Source organism: Schistocerca serialis, chromosome 2 (assembly GCF_023864345.2).
Source record: "Schistocerca serialis cubense isolate TAMUIC-IGC-003099 chromosome 2, iqSchSeri2.2, whole genome shotgun sequence".
Lineage (NCBI taxonomy): Eukaryota > Metazoa > Arthropoda > Insecta > Orthoptera > Acrididae > Schistocerca > Schistocerca serialis.
The window spans coordinates 52,082,793-52,103,739 of record NC_064639.1 but is presented as its reverse complement, the minus strand read 5'-3'; the positions used below and the strand labels follow the sequence as shown (position 1 = coordinate 52,103,739).

The following is a 20,947-nucleotide window of genomic DNA, read 5'->3' as shown; positions in this document are numbered from 1 at the left end:
ATCGAACCCATTGTTCTACCATTCCTAGACCGGCAAGGGAACTTGCTGTTCCAACAGGACAATGCACGTCCGCATGTATCCCGTGCCACCCAACGTGCTCTAGAAGATGTAAGTCAACTACCCTGGCCAGCAAGATCTCCGGATCTGTCCCCCATTGAGCATGTTTGGGACTGGATGAAGCATCGTCTCACGCGGTCTGCACGTCCAGCACAAACGCTGGTCCAACTGAGGCGCCAGGTGGAAATGGCATGGCAAGCCGTTCCACAGGACTACATCCAGCGTCTCTACGATCGTCTCCATGGGAGAATAGCAGCCTGCATTGCTGCAAAAGGTGGATATACACTGTACTAGTGCCGACATTGTGCATGCTCTGTTGCCTGTGTCTATGTGCCTGTGGTTCTGTCAGTGTGATCATGTGATGTATCTGACCCCAGGAATGTGTCAATAAAGTTTCCCCTTCCTGGGACAATGAATTCACAGTGTTCTTATTTCAATTTCCAGGAGTGTATGTCATTCATCATCAGTCATCTTTGGCACTATTATTCTATCCATACGGTCTTCGGTCAGTCACATCCTCTATGCCCTCTGGGGCTTCCCGTTTGTATCTTCCTCAACATCTCTGTGTCTACAACTTGTATCAATGGTCAAACACGTTGATGATATCAGTCCAGTACTACCATGTATGAGTTTTAAGTCAGTGCAGACATTCCTTAGGAATACACGAAATTATAGAAAATTTATACCTAGGGTGTTAGGTACAGTACAAACACTAAATGATTTATGCAAGAAGTGTGTACATTCAAATGGAAAGAAGAATACCAAACATGTTTCTTACAGCTTAAGAACTGTCTTAAGCAACCGCCATGCTTAGCAATGTTTGGACTCAGCAATCATCCAAGCCTGCCCCTGATGCATCCAACTATGAGATTGGTGTCTCATAAGAACCTTGACAGTATGGAATAATCTACAGCATATGGTTCAAAAGCTTTGACAGCAGTGCAGGTAAACTACAGCAAAATCAAGAAAGAAGATCTAGCAGCAATCTATGGAACTAAATTCATTTAAGAACTGCCTGCAAGCTTACCATTATGCTATTTGGACTTGAAGCTCAGCTTCCATGTAAAACAGCCCAGAGGCTAAAACAGCCCAGAGGCTGCAGAGATGGATGCAGACCCCTGAACAGTCAACAGTACAACATCCATTACTGGCCCATTGCTCAGAACAATAATGCTAATACATTATTCCACATTCCTAAGGGTTGCAACCAAGTTCTCCACAACCTGGAACCCATACGCTTCTTAAGAGATAATGTCCTGGAAAGATTTACAATTGCTTCAGAGGTCATCAACAAAGCAACATGTAATGGTCTCTCCTTAAGTAGGTCACATATTTTGTCACTCACATGTGGTCCAAATACCTCTGGACCAACTTTTCAATTTGCTGTTAACTAAACATGGTAAATGGAGTTCTGCTGAGGAACACAGTTGAAAAAGAACAGAGGTTGGCCATTTCAGCTGTCCTCTGTCACAATTATTTTGCCTTTTCCATGAGGACCAATGGGGAATGACACATGAAGGTCATCACAAAAATGAAAGTATGTTTAATAGCACTTATAGTGACCTCAGCATACATAAACAGTATGTGAGACAGATTCAGCAGCACTTTTACATCGTTTGCTGATGATACTGCTGCGTACAGGAAAACATCGTCGTCACATGATTGTAAGGAACTAAAGAGAGACTTGAATGAAATTTCAACTTGGGGTGGTAAATAATGGTTTTCTTTAAATATGGATAACTGTAAGATAACGTCTATAACAAAGAGAAAGGTCCCAATAGCTTCTGATTACAAAGTTACAGGCAAAGATCTTGAGCATTTCACATTGTATAAATGTTCAGGGGTAATACTAAGAACTGATAGGGAAGGTGAATAGAAGAGTTGATTTGCTGGAAGGGTTCACGGATAATGCAGTACACTTGTAAATGGAACAACATGAGGGACACTTGTATGAACAATTTTATAGTATTGTTCCAATGTTCAGAGCCTTTATCAAAGAGTAATAGCAATAATCATTCAACAAATTCAGAGTGGTGCTGCTAGAATCCTAACAGGTCAGAATAGCTCATAAAAAGTGTGACAGGTAGGCCTGCGGGAACTTAAAAGGGAATGCTAGAAGAAAGTCTATGTAGTCTATGCAAAACCTTATTTGGCAAATGCATCGATCGTGCATTCAATGAAGAGTGTGTTACCACAATGTTGGCACCATAAAATATCTCTCTCACTCAGAGACCACGATAATTGAATAAGCGAGATTAGGGCACACAGGGAAATGTATAGACGGTAATTTTTCCCTAGCTCAAATATGCAACTAGAACAGGACTGATAATATTGGTGTGGTGTACCCCTGCACCATACTGCACAGTGGCTCATGGAGTATACATATATAGATCTGGCTGATCCTTTATTGGTGCAGCAGATACCTACTCAGCAATCATGGCCGCACTGAAGTGCCACTATGCCTGACCCATGGGGGAACGACAGTGGATGATTTTACAGCAAATCATTCACAAGACAAATATGGTTAATCGTACTGCCCTTTTCTCTGAATTCCCCTATCTCTCCTCTATGGTATCTATTAACATTTGGGCCACAATCACACACTCGTTGTGATTTTCTCCAAACGTGGTTCCCCTACAACAATCGCGCCCTATAATAACCATCAGGTTGGCTCTCAGAATCATATCTTAATTTGCTGAATGCATGAGCGGTCTGTCCACCTCAGTCCTCAACCTGGGACAGTTTGGTCTAGAAACCAGCCCCTTTTGGCTTGTCAGCTTTGTTTAATAGATTTACTTAACATGATCCTGCCTGAGAAAATTTCAAATGCAGTTTGAGTTTCAATCTTATGCACTGTTTTAATCTATCTACTAGATGCATAATTCCGCCCTGGGCTATAATTAATTACTATCAAACAGTCTTCACAAGCCTAAAAAAGACAACCTGTTCTGATGCTAAAATTGCAACAAGTGTGAAAACAAAAACAGACTGAACAATAATAAGAAAGCAATATGCGAATGGCGCCGATATTTATCATGCATAGTACAAAGAAATATGTTCACTAATATGCTCAAAGATGTGAGAGTTAACTGACTTTCTATTAAAACCCTACTCAGGCATATTGTAATTCAGAACCTTTACCAAATAACGAATTCTCTTATAAAATAAAAATAATAATGAAAACATAATATTTATAATACCAAATTAGTTCAATCAACTCAGAATTTACATTCAAAAGTGGTGAAAAATATTCCTAATGGTATGGAACATTTGAAAAGTTCAAAGATAGCAACTATCACAAAACAAATATCTATGGTAATTGGCAGCATTTCATAAATAAGAATTGTTTGAGTCAAAGCAGCAAAAGGAGGCAGAGAATACTTTAGACGAATTTAAAGAAGCACTTGATCAAAGTATTCATTATTAAAAAGGTCAGAATAATGTCATTCACTTATTGTCTGTCACACTCCTCCTTACCCTCATTTCACAGATGTATTGTGATGCAAACTCATCAGTGGCAAGTCAATGCTGAAGGTTTCAGTTGTGCACAAGTTTCTAAATGGTCCAACCTGATAATTAGAGCTAATATCAAAAGTGACTAATAAAGGAGATTTCATCGTCAAATTATATTTTTTCTGTTGTAAACCATTTGTAACATCTGATACTGGAATGATTCTTTGAATTTTAATACCCTGTCAATACACACTGATCAGGCATAACATTATGACCACTGACCTATAAACCCGTCCAGTCTACAAAAACATCTCCCAGCGAGAAACAACTGCTAGGCAGACACGCACGGTGCACGTGGTACGAGCGAGCATGCTTTCTGTGTGTGTAGAATGGGAAAGACAAATGCCCGATGGGTCACCATGAGCATTTTGGAAACTGCACGACTTGTTGGGTGTTTGAGGAGTGCTATGGTGAGGGCCTTCAACAGTGGCAAAACCAATGTGAAACCACATTCAGACATTGTGGGATTGGGTAACCACCCCTCACTACAGACGTTGGACATCATAGTCTGGGCAGACTGGTAAAACAAGAACTGTGATGGAACTAAAATCAGATTTCAATGCTGTACAAGTGTGTCTGAACACACAGTGCAGCCGATGACCCATGCATGTGCCAATGATGACATCGGAAATTATGACTGAATGGGCATATGACCATTGGCACAGTGGCAGAGTATTGCATGGCCTGGTGGCAGAGCATTGCATGGTCTGATGAATCCCCATACCTTATTCAGCTTGTTGATGAGAAGGCTCAAATCCATCATTTTCCAAGGGCGCAGCTCCTTGACGCCTGTACTCATGACGATCACATTTTCTGACAGAAGTGACATTTTTCAACAAGATAATTTGCCATGTCACAAGGCCAGGAGTGTGACGGAGTGGTTTGAGGAACACAGTGGTGAGTTCCAATTGATATGCTCATGCCTCAAATCACCAGATCTAGACCCAATCGAACACATATGGGATGTCATTGAATGTGCCTTCCTCCCAGAATTAATGGGAATTAGCTGACTTGTATGTGCAGATGTGGTCCCAACTCCCTCCAGTGATCTACCGAGGCCTCATTGCTTTCATGCCATGAAGTGTTGCTGCTGTTACCTGTGCCAAAGGTTGATATACCGGCTATCAGTAGGTCGTCATAACGTTCTGGTTGTTCAGTCTCCCAGTTACACAGCTGCTACATGGAGCATACGTTATCTTATCATCACATTTTTAAGCAAGCGTATTTTGTTACACTAACTTATAATCTTGACAGTTCATTAGCCAAATACCAACTTACCTTAAAAAACTTTCCCATTGCCTTGTAATCCAACCCATCCGAGCAATTGAACACAACACACTGTTTGGCCACGGCTTTTGCAAGATCCTTAGTTGTCTCCGTCTTGCCAGTACCAGCAGGGCCCTCTGGTGCACCTCCCAAATTCAGCTTTAGGGCACCCATAAGAGTTCTGAAGCATAACAATTAATGGTTTAATGTGTGTCTCAAGCTTTGTTAGACATAACAGTAACTTCCTATCCCATTCTTCTAATAAAAATATTTGGTCAAGGTGTAGCAAAATCAATTTGACATTTTCAATGGAACTAGTCAATGGTACTCTCCCATTTTCTAGTAAAGAACATGATACACACATGTAATTCATTTTACGGACAATAACATTTGTCACACTGTATTATTTGTTTATTTTATTTACAATCACATAGTTGACAATAAATTACTTATTTATGAATGAATATAAAAATACATCTAAAAGGTATTTTAACTGCCATTCTAAGAAACTGTATTCACATTTTGTGGACCCATGTAACATTTAATCAACACATCACAATTATGTCCACAAACATGCCTACTTTGTTTATAACAATAATACTCTGATAATAATAATAATAATAATAATAATAACAACAATAATGATAATGATTAAACATTAAGCATAAGCATAATATTGTTATTATTATTATGATTATTATTAGTGTTAATATTAAGTCATGATACAATCAAAATAATGAACTGTAAGTAAAATATACACATGGTAGCTTCTGCCTATGTAACACTCAATGCTAATATAATACATCCAGTTGGGCATGTTTGTGGACACAGTTGTGCTGTGTTGATTAAACCTATTTTTCAAAGCAGCTAGGCATGTTTGTGGACATAGTTGTGCTGTGTGATTAAATGTACTTTGTAAATAATGATCTCAAAACTTTCTATTAAAGTATGAGGGATAGAAAAATTACCCCGTAGCCTTTCATTGTAAAGAACTATATGATATTTTCTGAAAGCAGGAATACCACCTTTGCAGGTAAATTGTGAAAAGAACTTAACTTGAGAGGAAAATTATAAATGTAAGGGGCAGTCAGAGGGAGAAAAAAATTAAGTGAACGGAATATTATTTCAAAAACATACACTTTAACTGTTACTACATTTATCCCACTGTGAGACAAGATGATGAATGTCTTCATGGCAAACTTTTTGTGGTTGTCTACAGAACAATGAGTGCACCCAGGCTTCCCATCTTTGTTTGAAGGAAACCGATAATCGTGAGAGTCTTTCTTAATGGTTCTAAAAATATGGAAATCAGATGGGAAAGGATTGGGACTGTATGGATGACATGTAATAGCTTCCCAGCAAAACTTCTACACTCAGGGTTGCCACAAGTTTACCCAAGTGAAATTTGGTGATATTCCTCTGATTTCCAGATAAGTTTTAGCAATTTTCCCTGACAAACTTTGAGCAATCTCATAATTGCTAACCCTAAATCAGAAAAAATTGTGACAAGAACATTTTAGTCACAAACTTTTCTTCTGTTACTGTTAGCTTTCTTATTCAGTTGCCTTATTTAATTTTTAAATACACAAATGGTGAACATTACATATTAAAACACTCAGGCAAAAATGCTACAAACATATCAGTCCTCTTCAAATGCAGAATAAACAATGGCACACCTCTGCATGTCTATAATGTGTCCTGCACAACACGAATTTATAAAAGCAAAGAATTAAAGTGTTTACAGAAAATTTTACTTGGTTAAAATTGTTCTTCATGTAATATCTATGATGGCAATATATTATGAAATCATAATTAAAAAGCTTTTGTGGCAAAATCCAATATTTAATTACAATTTATCACTCCGAAATCTCATACATCGTGTTGAATATTATGATTTTAAGGTGTGTATATTAAGACCATGTGGTAACTCCATCAATGGTTGTAAAGATAAAACATACTTTCCACGGAATCAAACCTTTTAAACATATGTGACAGCATCAAATCATCACACAAATAGTTTGAATCACAGTGCAAGAATTTAATATTAGCACAGAACTGTTCTTCAGATTAAAAACAATAACAAATTTATAGTTTGTCAAAACTGCTGTTATTTTAAGCTGTGTGAAAACACACTGCATGTATAAAATGAGCAGTCAAAGGAATCAGGAATTATATTCACTCTTAAATGATAGAGTGTGTAATTTTACATGGCTGCAGTCCAAATAAATATGAGCAGTCACAATAATTACCTCCTGGGACTGGAGGATTAAGCAAATGGAACCACCATACACAAGTCCTAAAGTATATACAAATAAAGATATACAAATAAAAATAATAACATTACATTTCTTCATCCTTTGTATACAAGGGTTATCATTTATTAGGTGCAGGCATAAGAAATTTCAAATTTGTACTCGAAGTTAACTTTCAGCAAATACGGAATATTTACATGCCCAATATCAAATATAATGTATCTGAAAAAATGTTAAGGAAGAAAATAATAATTTTTAGCAATAATTCAAATCATAACTACACAACATTGTAACACTTTGCTGAAAACGGCAATTCACTTGTGCATTAACAACACTGATTTACTACTATTCATTTTTATGTTCGTTCTCCAGCAATGTACGTCATGAGGACAAAAGTTGCAACAGATGTGAGATCAGAAACTGTTCTTCAGAATACTTCTTTCTTTCCGCAGAGGATTATCAGTTGTCATGCACCATCCTGACAGATTATAAGTATCTGTTAGGTTAGGACACAAACCTACATTCTCGCATGGAGTCCAATTGAATTTCGAAAGTTGAGATAGGTACTGACAGACTGAAGCAGCGATGTGGGTAATGACATTAACATGAAAAGGCTGGGAAGTAAGAGGTTCAACCACAAAATGGTTGTGAGGCTCCTTCACAACTGATGGAAGTGGAGTAAAAAATATTTTAAGATACATGACTGGAAATACAGGGTGTATCAAAAGGAATCATCCGGTTTAGAGAAATCATAACTACTGTGTTCTGTGTGATATGCGTGTGAACCACATACTGTTGGAAAGAGAAAACTCTCAAGTTTTACATGGTTCTTGCTAGGTAGCAATCATGTGTGCCCCCTTCAGTTCTAGTAAAAGTGGTGTTGGGACAAAAGAAAGCATTTTGTGTGCAGTGTGGGTCAGTAATAACTGTTCAGCATGACTTTTGTTGTAGATATTGTGTGGATCTTCCTACAGCACAGAGCATTAGATGATGGCATGAACAATTCCAAGAAACAGGTTGTTTGTGTACAGGCAAATCACTGGGATGTCCCCCAAGCGTCTGATGCAGACATCAAATGCAGCTGCCATAGTTTCACAAGGAGTCCGAAGAAATCCATTTGCTGTGCAGCTCGACAGTTCACCATACTGCCAATGTCCATCTGGCATACGTTGCATCGACATTTGCACATAAAACTAAACAAAATTTAGTTACTACAAGCTCTTTGTGTATGGCAACATTTCACTAAAATAGAAAGGGTAATTGTCATAATTGAGAATATGTGGTACGGAACAACCATATGAAGTTTTACAACATGACAGGGACTCTCCAAAATTTAATGTGTTTTGTACAGTTTCACATATCTCAATATGCTTGAGAACTTTCTTTTCCAACAGCTGGAGACTGATTCAAACAATTTCATTTACCAACAGGATGGGGCACACCCACACTGGCATCTGGAAGTGCGGCAATTTTTAAATAGAAGGATTACTGAACGATGGATTGGTCACACAGGACAAATGATTCAGCCTTACATTACCGGCCTCCGAAGCCACTGGACCTGACTCTATGTGATTATTTCTTGTGGGGGTTTATAAAAAACTCTGTTTATGTGCCTCAGTTACTAACAACAATGAATGAACTGAGACATGGCATAACAGTAGCCGTGGAAGCTGTAACTCAAGACATGCTTGCTGCAGTGTGGGAACAATTAGAATACCGCATTGATATATGCCGTGCATCTCAAGGCGGTCATATTGAATACCTATGAAAACATTTCCCGTTCATCAAAAAACAAAATTCATTGTATGTGTTTATTAGTATGAGGAATATAGGTGTGCCAAACTGAATGAATATTTTGTTATACCCTGTACTTTTGGTATCAGTTTGTGTCACACATTTTGTACCTAATTTCTTTATGAGTTTTCTTATCTTTGTGTACAGTCAACATGTCTCATATAAGCTGCCTGGCTATTAATTTTCCTAAATTTGCTGGGATTTATAAGGGCTGTCTGCTACATCAAGATTCTGGCAGTCTAACACTTTCTTGGACGGCAAGAGACAGTGCGGTGTTGGGTTACTTGACTCACACATCTCTTCCAGTTGACCTACACATTGTGCATGCAGTCGATCCTCTTCTTTGGATTATCAGCTACATTGCTCTCACCGTTTAATTCATCTCTGCAGACTGTACCAGGTTAAAGGGAATATTATTAACCAGCTCTATATTCTTGAAATAAATTATGTACTCAGGATATTGTCAGTTCAACCAAAACAATATATTTTCAACTCTCGTTCCAAAGTAAAAATAATTCTGTACAAACTCCACCAAGCCAACTGGTTTCAAGATAAATGTCGGAATCTCCTAAACGCTCACACAGTTACAAATGTTCTGCCTCATGCAGAGCCAAGACATAAAGTAAAAGTCTCTATACAATATACGCTTCATCTGCCTCTGTAACAATCCTCATGGCACCACAAATCATGGAACATTATACAAACATTCTTTGGCTTTTTGATATGACTTCCAAGGCTCTAATGATAATCACTTGTCGAGGCCACACATCTGATGCAGCTTCTGGCTCCTCGTGACAGCTGTCCTTCCTGCACACACAGACATGTGTGTTGCAGTAAAAAGGCTCTCTCACCCTCATTATTAAAATATTGGGTGTTCAAGAACAGTGGAGAGCCAAGTGTTTCTAGAATTTACCTCGAAATTCTCGAAGCACTACATATCCCTCCCCTTAGCTCGAAAGCGTGATATTTTACACATATTCGTCATGTACAATAATATTTATCACAACATTAATTTATTTTTCAATCAGTTTGTATATTGTTTTTTTCTAGCAATTGGGTACATAATACATAGATCTTATACTTTTTTTGTTTCAATAATAATTATCTCAGCATTGCATTTATTACTGAAGTTAGGAATTTCATATCATCCTAACTTCAATATTATGAATATAATAAAGGGAAACATTCCACATGGGAAAAATATATCTAAAAACAATATATCTAAAAACAAAGATGATGTGACTTACCAAACGAAAGCGCTGGCGCGTCGATAGACACACAAACAAACAAAAATACACACACAAAATTCTAGCTTTTACAACCAACGGTTGCTTCGTCAGGACGGAGGGAAGGAGAGGGAAAGATGAAAGGATGTGGGTTTTAAAGGAGAGGGTAAGGAGTCATTCCAATCCCGGGAGCGGAAAGACTTACCTTAGGGGGAAAAAAGGATGGGTATACACTCGCACACACACACATATCCATCCACACATATACAGACACAAGCAGAGCCCAAACTCTTTGTCTTTAAATATGTCTGCTTGTGTCTGTATATGTGTGGATGGATATGTGTGTGTGTGCGAGTGTATACCCGTCCTTTTTTCCCCCTAAGGTAAGTCTTTCCGCTCCCGGGATTGGAATGACTCCTTACCCTCTCCTTTAAATCCCACATCCTTCCGTCTTTCCCTCTCCTTCCCTCTTTCCTGACGAAGCGACCGTTGGTTGCGAAAGCTAGAATTTTGTGTGTGTATTTGTGTTTGTTTGTGTGTCTATCGACGTACCAGCGCTTTCGTTTGGTAAGTCACATCATCTTTGTTTTTAGATATAACTTCAATATTACACGCAATGCTCAGATAATTATTATTGAAACAAAAAAAAAGAAGAGCTATGTATTAGGTACAAAATTGCTGGAAAAAAACAATCTATAAACTGATTGAAAGATATATATATAAACAAAGATGCTGTAACGTACCAAACAAGAAAGTTCTGGAATGTTGATAGACACAATAAAAAACACAAACACACACACAAATATTCAAGCTTTCGCAACCCAAGGTTGCTTCATCAGGAAATAGGGAAGGAGAGGGAAAGACGAAAGGATGTGGGTTTTAAGGGAGAGGGTAAGGAGTCATTCCAATCCCAGGAGTAGAAAGACTTACCTTAGGGGAAAAAAGGACAGGTATACATTAGTGCACACACACACACACACACACACACACATATCCATCCGCACATAAACAGACACAGACAGACATATGTAAATGCAAAGAGGTTGGGCAGAGATGTCAATCGAGGCGGAAGAACAGAGGCAAAGCTGTTGTTGAATGACAGGTGAGGTACAAGGGGCGGCAACTTGATATTAGCGGAGGTTGAGGCCTGGTGCGTAACGGGAAGAGAGAATATATTGAAGGACAAGTTCCCATCTCCGGAGTTCTGATAGGTTGGTGTCAGTGGGAAGTATCCAGATAACCCGAAGGGTGTAACACTAAGCCCAGATGTGCTGGCCGTGAACCAAGGCCTGTTTAGCCACAGGGTGATCCTCATTACCAACAAACACTGTCTGCCTGTGTCCATTCATCCGAATGAACAGTTTGTTGCTGGTCATTCCCTCCATAGAAGGCTTCACAGTGTAGGCATGTCAGTTGGTAAATCATGTGGGTGCTTTCACATGTGGCTCTGCCTTTGATTGTGTACACCTTCTGATTTACAGGACTGGAGTAGGTGGTGGTGGGAGGGTGCATGGGACAGGGATTACACTGGGGGCGGTTACAAGTGTGGGAGCCAGAGGGTCGGGAAGGTGGTTTGGGGATTTCATAGGGATGAACCAAGAGGTTACAAAGGTTAGGTGGATGGCGGAAAGACACTCTGGTGGAGTGGGGAGGATTTCATGAAAGATGGATCTCATTTCAGGGCAGGATTTGAGGAAGTCGTATCCCTGCTGGAGAGCCACATTCAGAGTCTGATCCAGTCCCGGAAAGTATCCTGTCACAAGTGGGGCACTTATGGGGTTCTTCTGTGGGAGGTTCTGGGTTTGAGGAGATGAGGAAGTGGCTCTGGTTATTTGCTTCTGTACCAGGTCGGGAGGGTAGTTGCGGGATGCGAAAGCTGTTTTCAGGTTGTTGGCGTAATGGTTCAGGGATTCAAGACTGGAGCAGATTCGTTTGCCACGAAGACCTAGGCTGTAGGGAAGGGACCATTTGATGTGGAATGGGTGGCATCTGTCATAATGGAGGTACTGTTGCTTGTTAGTGGGTTTGATGTGGACGGATGTGTGAAGCTGGCCATTCGACAGATGGAGGTCAATGTCGAGGAAAGTGGCATGGGACTTGGAGGAGGACCAGGCAAATCTGATTTAACCAAAGGAGTTGAGGTTGGAGAGGAAATTCTGGAGTTCTTCTTCACTGTGAGTCCAGATCATAAAGATCTCATCAATAAATCTATACCAAACTTTGGGTTGGCAGGCTTGGGTAACCAAGAAGGCTTCCTCTAAGCAACCCATAAATAGGATGGCGTATGAGGGGCCATCCTGGTACCCATGGCTGTTCCCTTTAATTGTTGGTATGTCTGGCCTTCAAAAGTGAAGAAGTTGTGGGTTAGGGTGAAGCTGGCTAAGGTAATGCGGAAAGAGGTTTTAGGTAGGGTAGCAGGTGATCGGCATGAAAGGAAGTGCTCCATCGCAGCAAGGCCCTGGACGTGCGGGATATTTGTGTATAAGAAAGTGGCATCAATGGTTACAAGGATGCTTTCCAGGGGTAACAGATTGGGTAAGGATTCCAGGTGTTCAAGAAAGTGGTTGGTGTCTTTGATGAAGAATAGGAGACTGCATGTAATGGGTTGAAGGTGATGATCTATGTAGGCAGAGATACGTTCTGTGGGGACTTGGTAACCAGCTACAATGGGGCGGCCAGGATGTTTGGGTTTGTGGTTTTTAGGAAGTAGGTAGAAGGTAGGGGTGCGGGGTGTCGGTGAGGTCAGGAGGTTGATGGAGTCAGGTGAAAGGTTTTGTGGGGACCTAAGGAGGATTCCTTGAAGCCCGCCTGGACATCAGGAATGGGATTACCTTGGCAAATTTTGTATGCTGTGTTGTCTGAAAGTTGATGCAGTCCGTCAGCCAGATACTCCCAACTATCAAGTACCACAGTCGTGGAACCCTTGTCAGCCAGAAGACTGATGATGGATCAGTCAGCCTTCAGATCACGGATCGCCTGGGCTTCAGCTGTGGTGATGTTGGGAGTAGGATTAAGGTTTTTCAAGAAAGATTGAGAGGCAAGGTTGGAAGTGAGAAATTCCTGGTCTATCTGATACCTTCTAGTATCTCCAGGATTCTTCCATGTATACAACCTTCTTTTATGATTCTTGAACCAAGTGTTAGCTATGATTAAGTTATGCTCTGTGCAAAATTCTACCAGACGGCTTCCTCTTTCATTTCTTATCCCCAATCCATATTCACCTACTAAGTTTGTTTCTCTGCTTTTTCCTATTCTCGAATTCCAGTCACCCATGACTATTAAATTTTCGTCTCCCTTCACTACCTGAATAATTCCGTTTATCTCATCATACATTTCATCAATTTCATCATAATCTGCAGAGCTAGTTGGCATATAAACTTGTACTACTGTAGTAGGCATGAGCTTCGTGTCTATCTTGGCCACAATAATGCGTTCACTATGCTGTTTGTAGTAGCTTACTCACACTCTGTGATATTATTGGGTTTCAGACATTTTGCATATGAGAAAAGGACAGCCATCGAGCTGTAGTTTATAATGAAACTAAGCATGACAACGCGAGAGTAAAGAAACGAAATCTGTTTATAACGTGCGCCTTTACCAAGACGCGCGGCCAGCGTTTAAAAGGTACTTTTAAACACTATGACTCGCTGGGCGCAGATATTTAAAATCATTGCCACAGCACTTGATAGCAAGAAGCTGCGAAACAGAAGAAAGAACAATTTATCATATGTTAGGAAAATTCTAGAGTCTTTATAGTGAGTTGTACTTCTGGTCGCCGATATGTTAACATGTACTTCATTACCTTTGATGTTTGGTCGCCGACTTGTTAAGACGTGTTGTGTAGCACCGCTACAAGTTATATTTCATTTAGTGAGAAAAACCACATTATCATCAAGAAAGAGAACGCTTTTGTAAACCTTGTGACGATAAAAAGTACTTACGCACACGCCAGGACATTTAATTTTTACAAAATATCACACATACAAAAGCAGCGATTGTTGGACTGCTCCATGTATGAGAAAAACATAAAAATGTAAGTTTTGTATACATTGTAAATTTGTTAATGTTTATAGTTTAACGCCTTTGTTCTTTAAGAATATATTGATGCTTCACTGTATAGAAAATCTATGCTTATTCTTTTCTTTAAATTAACCACAAATAATGTTTATATTTAAATGAACTTTGTTACAGGTTCGCTCTTTATTGCGGTGTCTCAATTGTATTTGGCGGACCATTAATGTGTTCAATTTCCGATCTGACAACTTTTTTTACAAAATTTCACTGTTTTGCATTCATTTCCAATTTTTTTTTATTATTCAAATAGGTCCCTTAGGTAATTTCATTGAAGAGTCTGATTGCGTGAAAGCAATCCGGGTTAAGAGGTCATTTGAGAAACTATTTTCACGCAGTCAATCCGTACGTCTCCTGAACACAATTGAGAACCGACGCATCGTCAATCATTCATTAATTTTTCTCTCTTTCCAAGTCGTACCACAAAAAAAAAAGGCCAAGGAGAACTGACGTGAGTACGCAATCTAGTGTTAAAAGGTTGCATTCTTTATCTTGTCGGCAAACATTGGCATAAATTATCATCATCAATGTTATATTTGGTTAAATACGAAAAGCAAAAAAACCTTTTAATGCTAGAACTCCTATTTTTGTATTCATTATTAAACCTACTCCTGCATTACCCCTATTTAATTTTGTATTTATAACCCTGTATTCACCTGACCAAAAGTCTTGTTCCTCCTGCCACCGAACTTCACCACTTCCCACTATATTTAACTTTAACCTATCCATTTCCCTTTTTAAGTTTTCTAACCTACCTGCCCGAATAAGGGATCTGACTTTCCACGCTCCGATCCGTAGAACGCCAGTTTTCTTTCTCCTGATAACGACGTCCTCCTGAGTAGTCCCCGCCCGGAGATCCGAATGGGGGACTATTTTACCTCCGGGATATTTTACCCAAGACGACACCATCATCATTTAATCATACAGTAAACCTGAATGCCCTCGGGAAAAATTATGGCTGTAGTTTCCCCTTGCTTTCAGCCATTCGCAGTACCAAGACAGCAAGGCCGTTTTGGTTAGTGTTACAAGGCCAGATCAGTCAATCATCCAGATTGTTGCCCCTGCAACTGCTGTAAAGGCTGCTGCCCCTCTTCAGGACCAACACGTTTGCCTGGCCTCTCAACAGATACCCCTCCGTTGTGGTTGCACCTACGGTACGGCCATCTGTATCGCTGAGGCACGCAAGCCTTCCCACCAGCGGCAAGGTCCATGGTTCATGGGGGGCTAAAAAACAATGCAGTTATTGAAAATAAAATCCAATTAAGGTCAAGAGATGTTGTACATCACTTAACAGTTGTAGCAATCCAGTTACCTAAGACTGACAAAAAAGACGAATGTCTGCTGTCTTCTTGACCATCACAACTGCTGAGAGTGAAAGACTTGCTGCATATTGCGCAATACACCTAGAATTCTGACGTCTTGTGGACCTTGATGCCCTCAAACCTCCAGTCATTCACCCATTCAACAATGAATTTCACTTTGCTTGGATCCACCATGATATACTACTAGAACACTGCAAAAGTTGCCACATGATTGACAATGGAATGTTGCTCAATATTCGAAAGCAAGTGAACCTTCGATGGCGAGCTGCCACACGAAAAGTGGATTTTCCTAGTGAACCATGGATATTTTCTGGCACATTCTTTTATACCTGCAGCCCCTGCCTGTGTGTTTGTGGAGGCCTGACCTTGAGACTGCAGAAGCAAGAATAAAATATTCACAGCATCCCTCATGCCTCATAAACAATCCGAGTTATCAAAACAAGATTTTGGCAAATGATGGCATAGAAATATTTGAGTATTTTTCTACATGAAAAGCATGTGGAATTTTCTCATCTACTGCATTGCAAGAGTAACTATAGACTTATGTAATAGAATTATATAATTTTTTAAGTCTTTGATAGCTGGTGAAATAAGTAGTGTGGCATTGCAACAAGATAAGTTAAGAAATTACAAGTTTGTTTTTATACAAAAAATGTGATCTCTGATAAACTTTTGAACTGAACTAAACACTCTTTAATAATCCACTCTTTCAGGACTCTGTCACAGCTGCAAGTGCATTAGAATGTTAGTGTGTGTGTTCAAATGTGTGTGAAATCTTATGGGACCTAACTGATAAGGTCATCAGTCCCTGAGCTTACACACTACTTAACCTAAATTATTCTAAGGACAACCAAACACACCCATGCCCGAGGGAGGACTCGAACCTCCACCGGGACCAGTCGCACAGTCCATGACAGCAGCGCCTTAGACTGCTCGGCTAATCCCGTGCGACAGAATGTTAATGAGGTGACATTGTGCAAACTGCTTTGTTTTGCCAAAGGTAGTAAATTTGAACAAGGAAACATGAGAAATGTAGCTGTTACTCGAAATTCGACACTTCCGAGTGATTGGTTTTCAAAAGACAGCAAGTTTTAGTTGCTGCAAGTTTAATGAAGGAGCTAGATCAATGACTATATCGAGAAACATACATTTGTACAGTAAAATACCTTGTTTGTGAAAACACACATGAACATTACACAACCAACAATGTAAACAATAGGGCTTAAAAAGAAATGGTTGAAAAATTTCTAGACAGTATTTCAACTGAGGACCACAGTGTTGGTATGAAAACTAGGCTACAAAATTTGCAATCAAGTATCAGAAAAAAATTCTTCATTTGTATGGCCATAATGCCCATAGCTGCTTTATAACAACTGAAGGTATTTTAAAACCATCTCTGCAGTTACGGTGCAAGAAAAAATAGTGCCAAATGAAGAAATATCAAAAAACTTGCAAGCAGATGGCTTATTCTGATATGAGCAAAAATCTTAAGTACTAACATGAACATATTTTGTAACAAACTGTTTTAGATGGATAAAGCAAGCCATTTGGTGATAAAAATATATGTTTCCTTGGAGTCGCAAAACAAATTTAAAATACCTTCACTGATGTCTGAGATAACCTCGAAAGAAAGTAGGCACCTTGAAGGAAGTGTATAAGGTGTGGAAGAGTTGTGTAAACCAAAACTACAGGTGACAGCCAATAAAATATCTACTATGTTTTCTATTTTTGTTATTACCCACTGTGTTATGTCTATTATTTTTCAGGTATTGTGTGGTTTTTCTTTTGATAAATAATTGAGTACACTATGTACAAACTGCCAGCGACTGCCACAATTTTGTTCTTCTGATCGCTCATACTTTCTAATGTACAAACTACTTTTTAAGTGCCAAAATGTGCTAGAATAAATACAATGTCTGCCGGCCGGAGTGGCCGAGCGGTTCTAGGCACTACAGTCTGGAACCGCGGGACCGCTGCGGTCACAGGTTCGAATCTTGCCTCGGGCATGGATGTGTGTGACATCCTTAGGTTAGTTAGGTTTAAGTAGTTCTAAGTTCTAGGGGACTGATGACCTCAGAAGTTAAGTCCCATAGTGCTCAGAGCCATTTGAACCAAATACAATGTCTATAAAATGTTGCACTGTACAATACACTTGTGGTGAGAGAGTCACAATTTCTGAAATCCATCGCCCATAGTCTCTGGCCTGCTGAGGAGCATCGCAGACCTGTGTCCATAGATAAACCATGAACCACTATGCCACACATAGTCAGACCCAGCCTGTGAGCTGGTCGGTGAGACTAGATCTGGTGGGCAGGGCATGCAACTTAGTGGGAAATGCCAGGCTTCAGATCAGCAGGCCAAATCCGTTAAGAGATACCTGCAGAAATGGCTTGCGGTTTTGGCCCATCACAAAAATCCACTATGTTTCCAGCTATTCAAAGGTTAGAGACAGCATGTAGATGAAATGGGACTATAGTGATCGATCCCTGCAACAGATAACTTGTGCAAATACTGTGAGACCCAATACTAATGTGGATAGGTAGCAACTCATCATAAAGCTGATCACTGAGCCACAGACAGGAATGTAGAAATGACAATCACAGTCCCATAACTAAGATTTTGGACATAGCCTTTGTCAGAAAATGACAGCAAATACAATTCACACAATCACTAACACCCAAATCTCCAGATGTCAGACACTCAGATCGGTACCAAACAATGTGTGTCGATAGAGTAGCAACCAAAACATCAATTTAGTTTGTGCTGTGTGCTGTTATCCAGTAGAAGATGCGTAAAGGGTAATTAAAAGTAACACCAGAAGATCTCTGGTAGGTGAGTTGGTAGAGTGTCAGACTATTATGCTGAAGTTACGGAATGCAAAACCCACTCATAATTTTTTTTCCTTCTTCTTTTTTTAAAAAAAAACGAGATTACACATGAAATTCTTATATGGGAGAACATTTTTTTGCCATGTAAAAGAATGTTTCGGTGTTTGTAGCAATGTTCTTTTGGCAGTCTGCTTTCTCTTTGTTAGTTGAAAGTAGCAAACATATAGCTTACATCTGTATAGATAACAGTACTCCTGTCTATACATTTGCATAGATAACATCACACCTATCTATATGAGTGTACTCTAGAAGTTTCCTACTTTCAACTAATGAAGTGAAAGCAGACTGCTAAAACCACATTGGTGCAAACACTGAAATGTCCTTTTACATGGGAGAAAAATGTTCTCCCATATAAAAATTACATGTGTAATCTGTTAAGATGGGAAAAAAATTATAATAATAATAAGATAAAATCGCCATTAATGTGTTTCAAACTCACAACCTTTAGTACAACAATATGACGCTCTACCAACTCACCCAGATCTTCAAATTCACAGCATACAGAACAGTCTGTTTATACTCCATAGTTCTGGTGTTACTTTTAATTACCGTTTGCCCATCATCTACTGCATGACAGCACACAGCACGAACTAAATCAGTGTTTTGGTTGATACTCTATCAAGACACAATGTATGGTACCAATACGAGTGTCTGACATCTGGAGGTTTAGGTGTCATACACAACTCATGCACATGAGTGCTGGCTCCAACCACTGTGTTTACAGTCTCTGAGAATCAGATCCAAACAAACCAAACCTCACACCCCCCCTGCCTGTCGTAGTCAGCTGCTAGGCTGGCAGCAAAAAGTGGTGGGGGCCTGACTGCAAGCTGAGGCTAGTGGTAGGAAGGGGAGAAGCAGGCAGACTGAGCGAGTAGGGAAGTGGTGCTCATACTCAACTGTGCCCAGCCAGCAACATTGCATGACATATCAGTAAACAAACCATTACATCTACTGAGACACAAATGAGCTTTTTCCAGTGTTTTTCCCCCGAAATTTCCCAAACTTCCGGCCACATTTGAAATTCCCTTATTTCCAGAATTTGTGGCAACCCTGACAGTGTAGTCGTAACAACCTCCGCAGCATGTGGGTGAGCATCATCCCACAAACAGAATGATGCCATCAGTCACTATTCCTGAGCATTTGGACTCGACGGTGTGCTTCAATTTTTGCAAAGTGCCCATGTATCACTGTGCATTAATTTTGGCACCATGTTTGAGAAAATCAATGAGCAAATGACCCTTGCTGTCATCACCACTTTCTCTGAGCTGGTGTGCCTGATATTTCGACCACATGGCAGAAGTTTCACTGGGAAGCCCTTGTACATCCTCCATACAGTCCTGATTTCCATATTTTTGGAGCCCTGACAAAAGATATTTGTCACCATCGACTTGCTTCAGATGAAGAGGTGCATGTCTAGGTACATAGTTCCACACGCAACTGCAAACACTTTTCCATGAAGACACTGACCTTGTCTCATGCTGGGATAAATGTATTAACAGTTATGGCGATTACTTTTGAAATAATAAACTGCTTACTTAGCTTTTTCCATCTGTCTCTTTTGCACATGTTTGCCCCTTATAGTCAGATTTCAGTTAAAGAAAATTTTAAACTTTGTCTCTCATTGCTTCTCTGTGTGTTGAGAAATATTCATGTGAGGCAAAGCACTGTAGGAGTAATGCTTCCTAAATATTATCCTCATGTCAATTATTTCATCATTGTGTTAACGACAGAAATGGCAACTGGTTACACACTGCAGAGAATTTATTATGAGAAAGAAAAGTGATAGTTACTGACACTTATGTCCAAAACTGGTTGAAAAATTGGTGAAAATTGATTACAAACATTACTTTTTAGAAGTCAGATGCTTGGTAACTGAAGTTTTGGATCTTCTTTTCTTGATATAAGAAACAAAAAGTGAAATAAAACGATGGAAAGTCTAGGATGGAACAACAATGTTAAACAGATAGATTGCCACTCACCACATAGAGGAGGCATTGTCATTTAATGACTCTTCACAAGACCCAACCTACAATGATCAGCCAGAACATCATGAATACCTACTTAACGGCCAGTTTTCTACATCTAAATCTACATAGATACTTCGCAAGCCACTATGTGGTGCTTTATAGAGGGTACCCTCTACCACTACTAGCCATTTCCTTTCCTGTCCAACTTGCAAATAGAATGAGGGAAAAACAAATATCTACATGTCTCTGTATGAGCCCTAATTTCTCGTATCTTATCTTCTTGGTTCTTACGCACAATGTATATTGGCTGCTGTAGAATCATTTGGCTGTCAGCTTCAAATGCCAGTTCTCTAAATTTTCTCAATAGTGTTTCTGGAGAAGAATGTCACCTACCCGCCACAGATTTCCATTTGAGTTCCTGAAGCATCTCCTTAACATTTACATGTTGTTCGAACCTACCCACAACAGACATATCAGCCCACCTCTGAACTGCTTCAGTGTCTTCCTTCAATCCAATCCAGTATGGATCCCAAACACCCAAGCAATGCTCAAGAACAGGTCACATCAGCATCCTATCTGCGGTCTCCTTTA

At 39.6% G+C, this 20,947-nt stretch overlaps 1 protein-coding gene across 1 annotated transcript in view; it reads right to left on the bottom strand.

The window, feature by feature from the left end:
• Positions 1-20,947, bottom strand: part of LOC126455722 (dynein axonemal heavy chain 3) — a 1,249,696-nt gene that overhangs the window by 752,760 nt on the left and 475,989 nt on the right. The window contains exon 26 of the mRNA XM_050091491.1: positions 4,849-5,017. Coding sequence (XP_049947448.1) covers positions 4,849-5,017 — 169 coding nt within the window. The remainder of the gene's footprint in view (positions 1-4,848; positions 5,018-20,947) is intronic.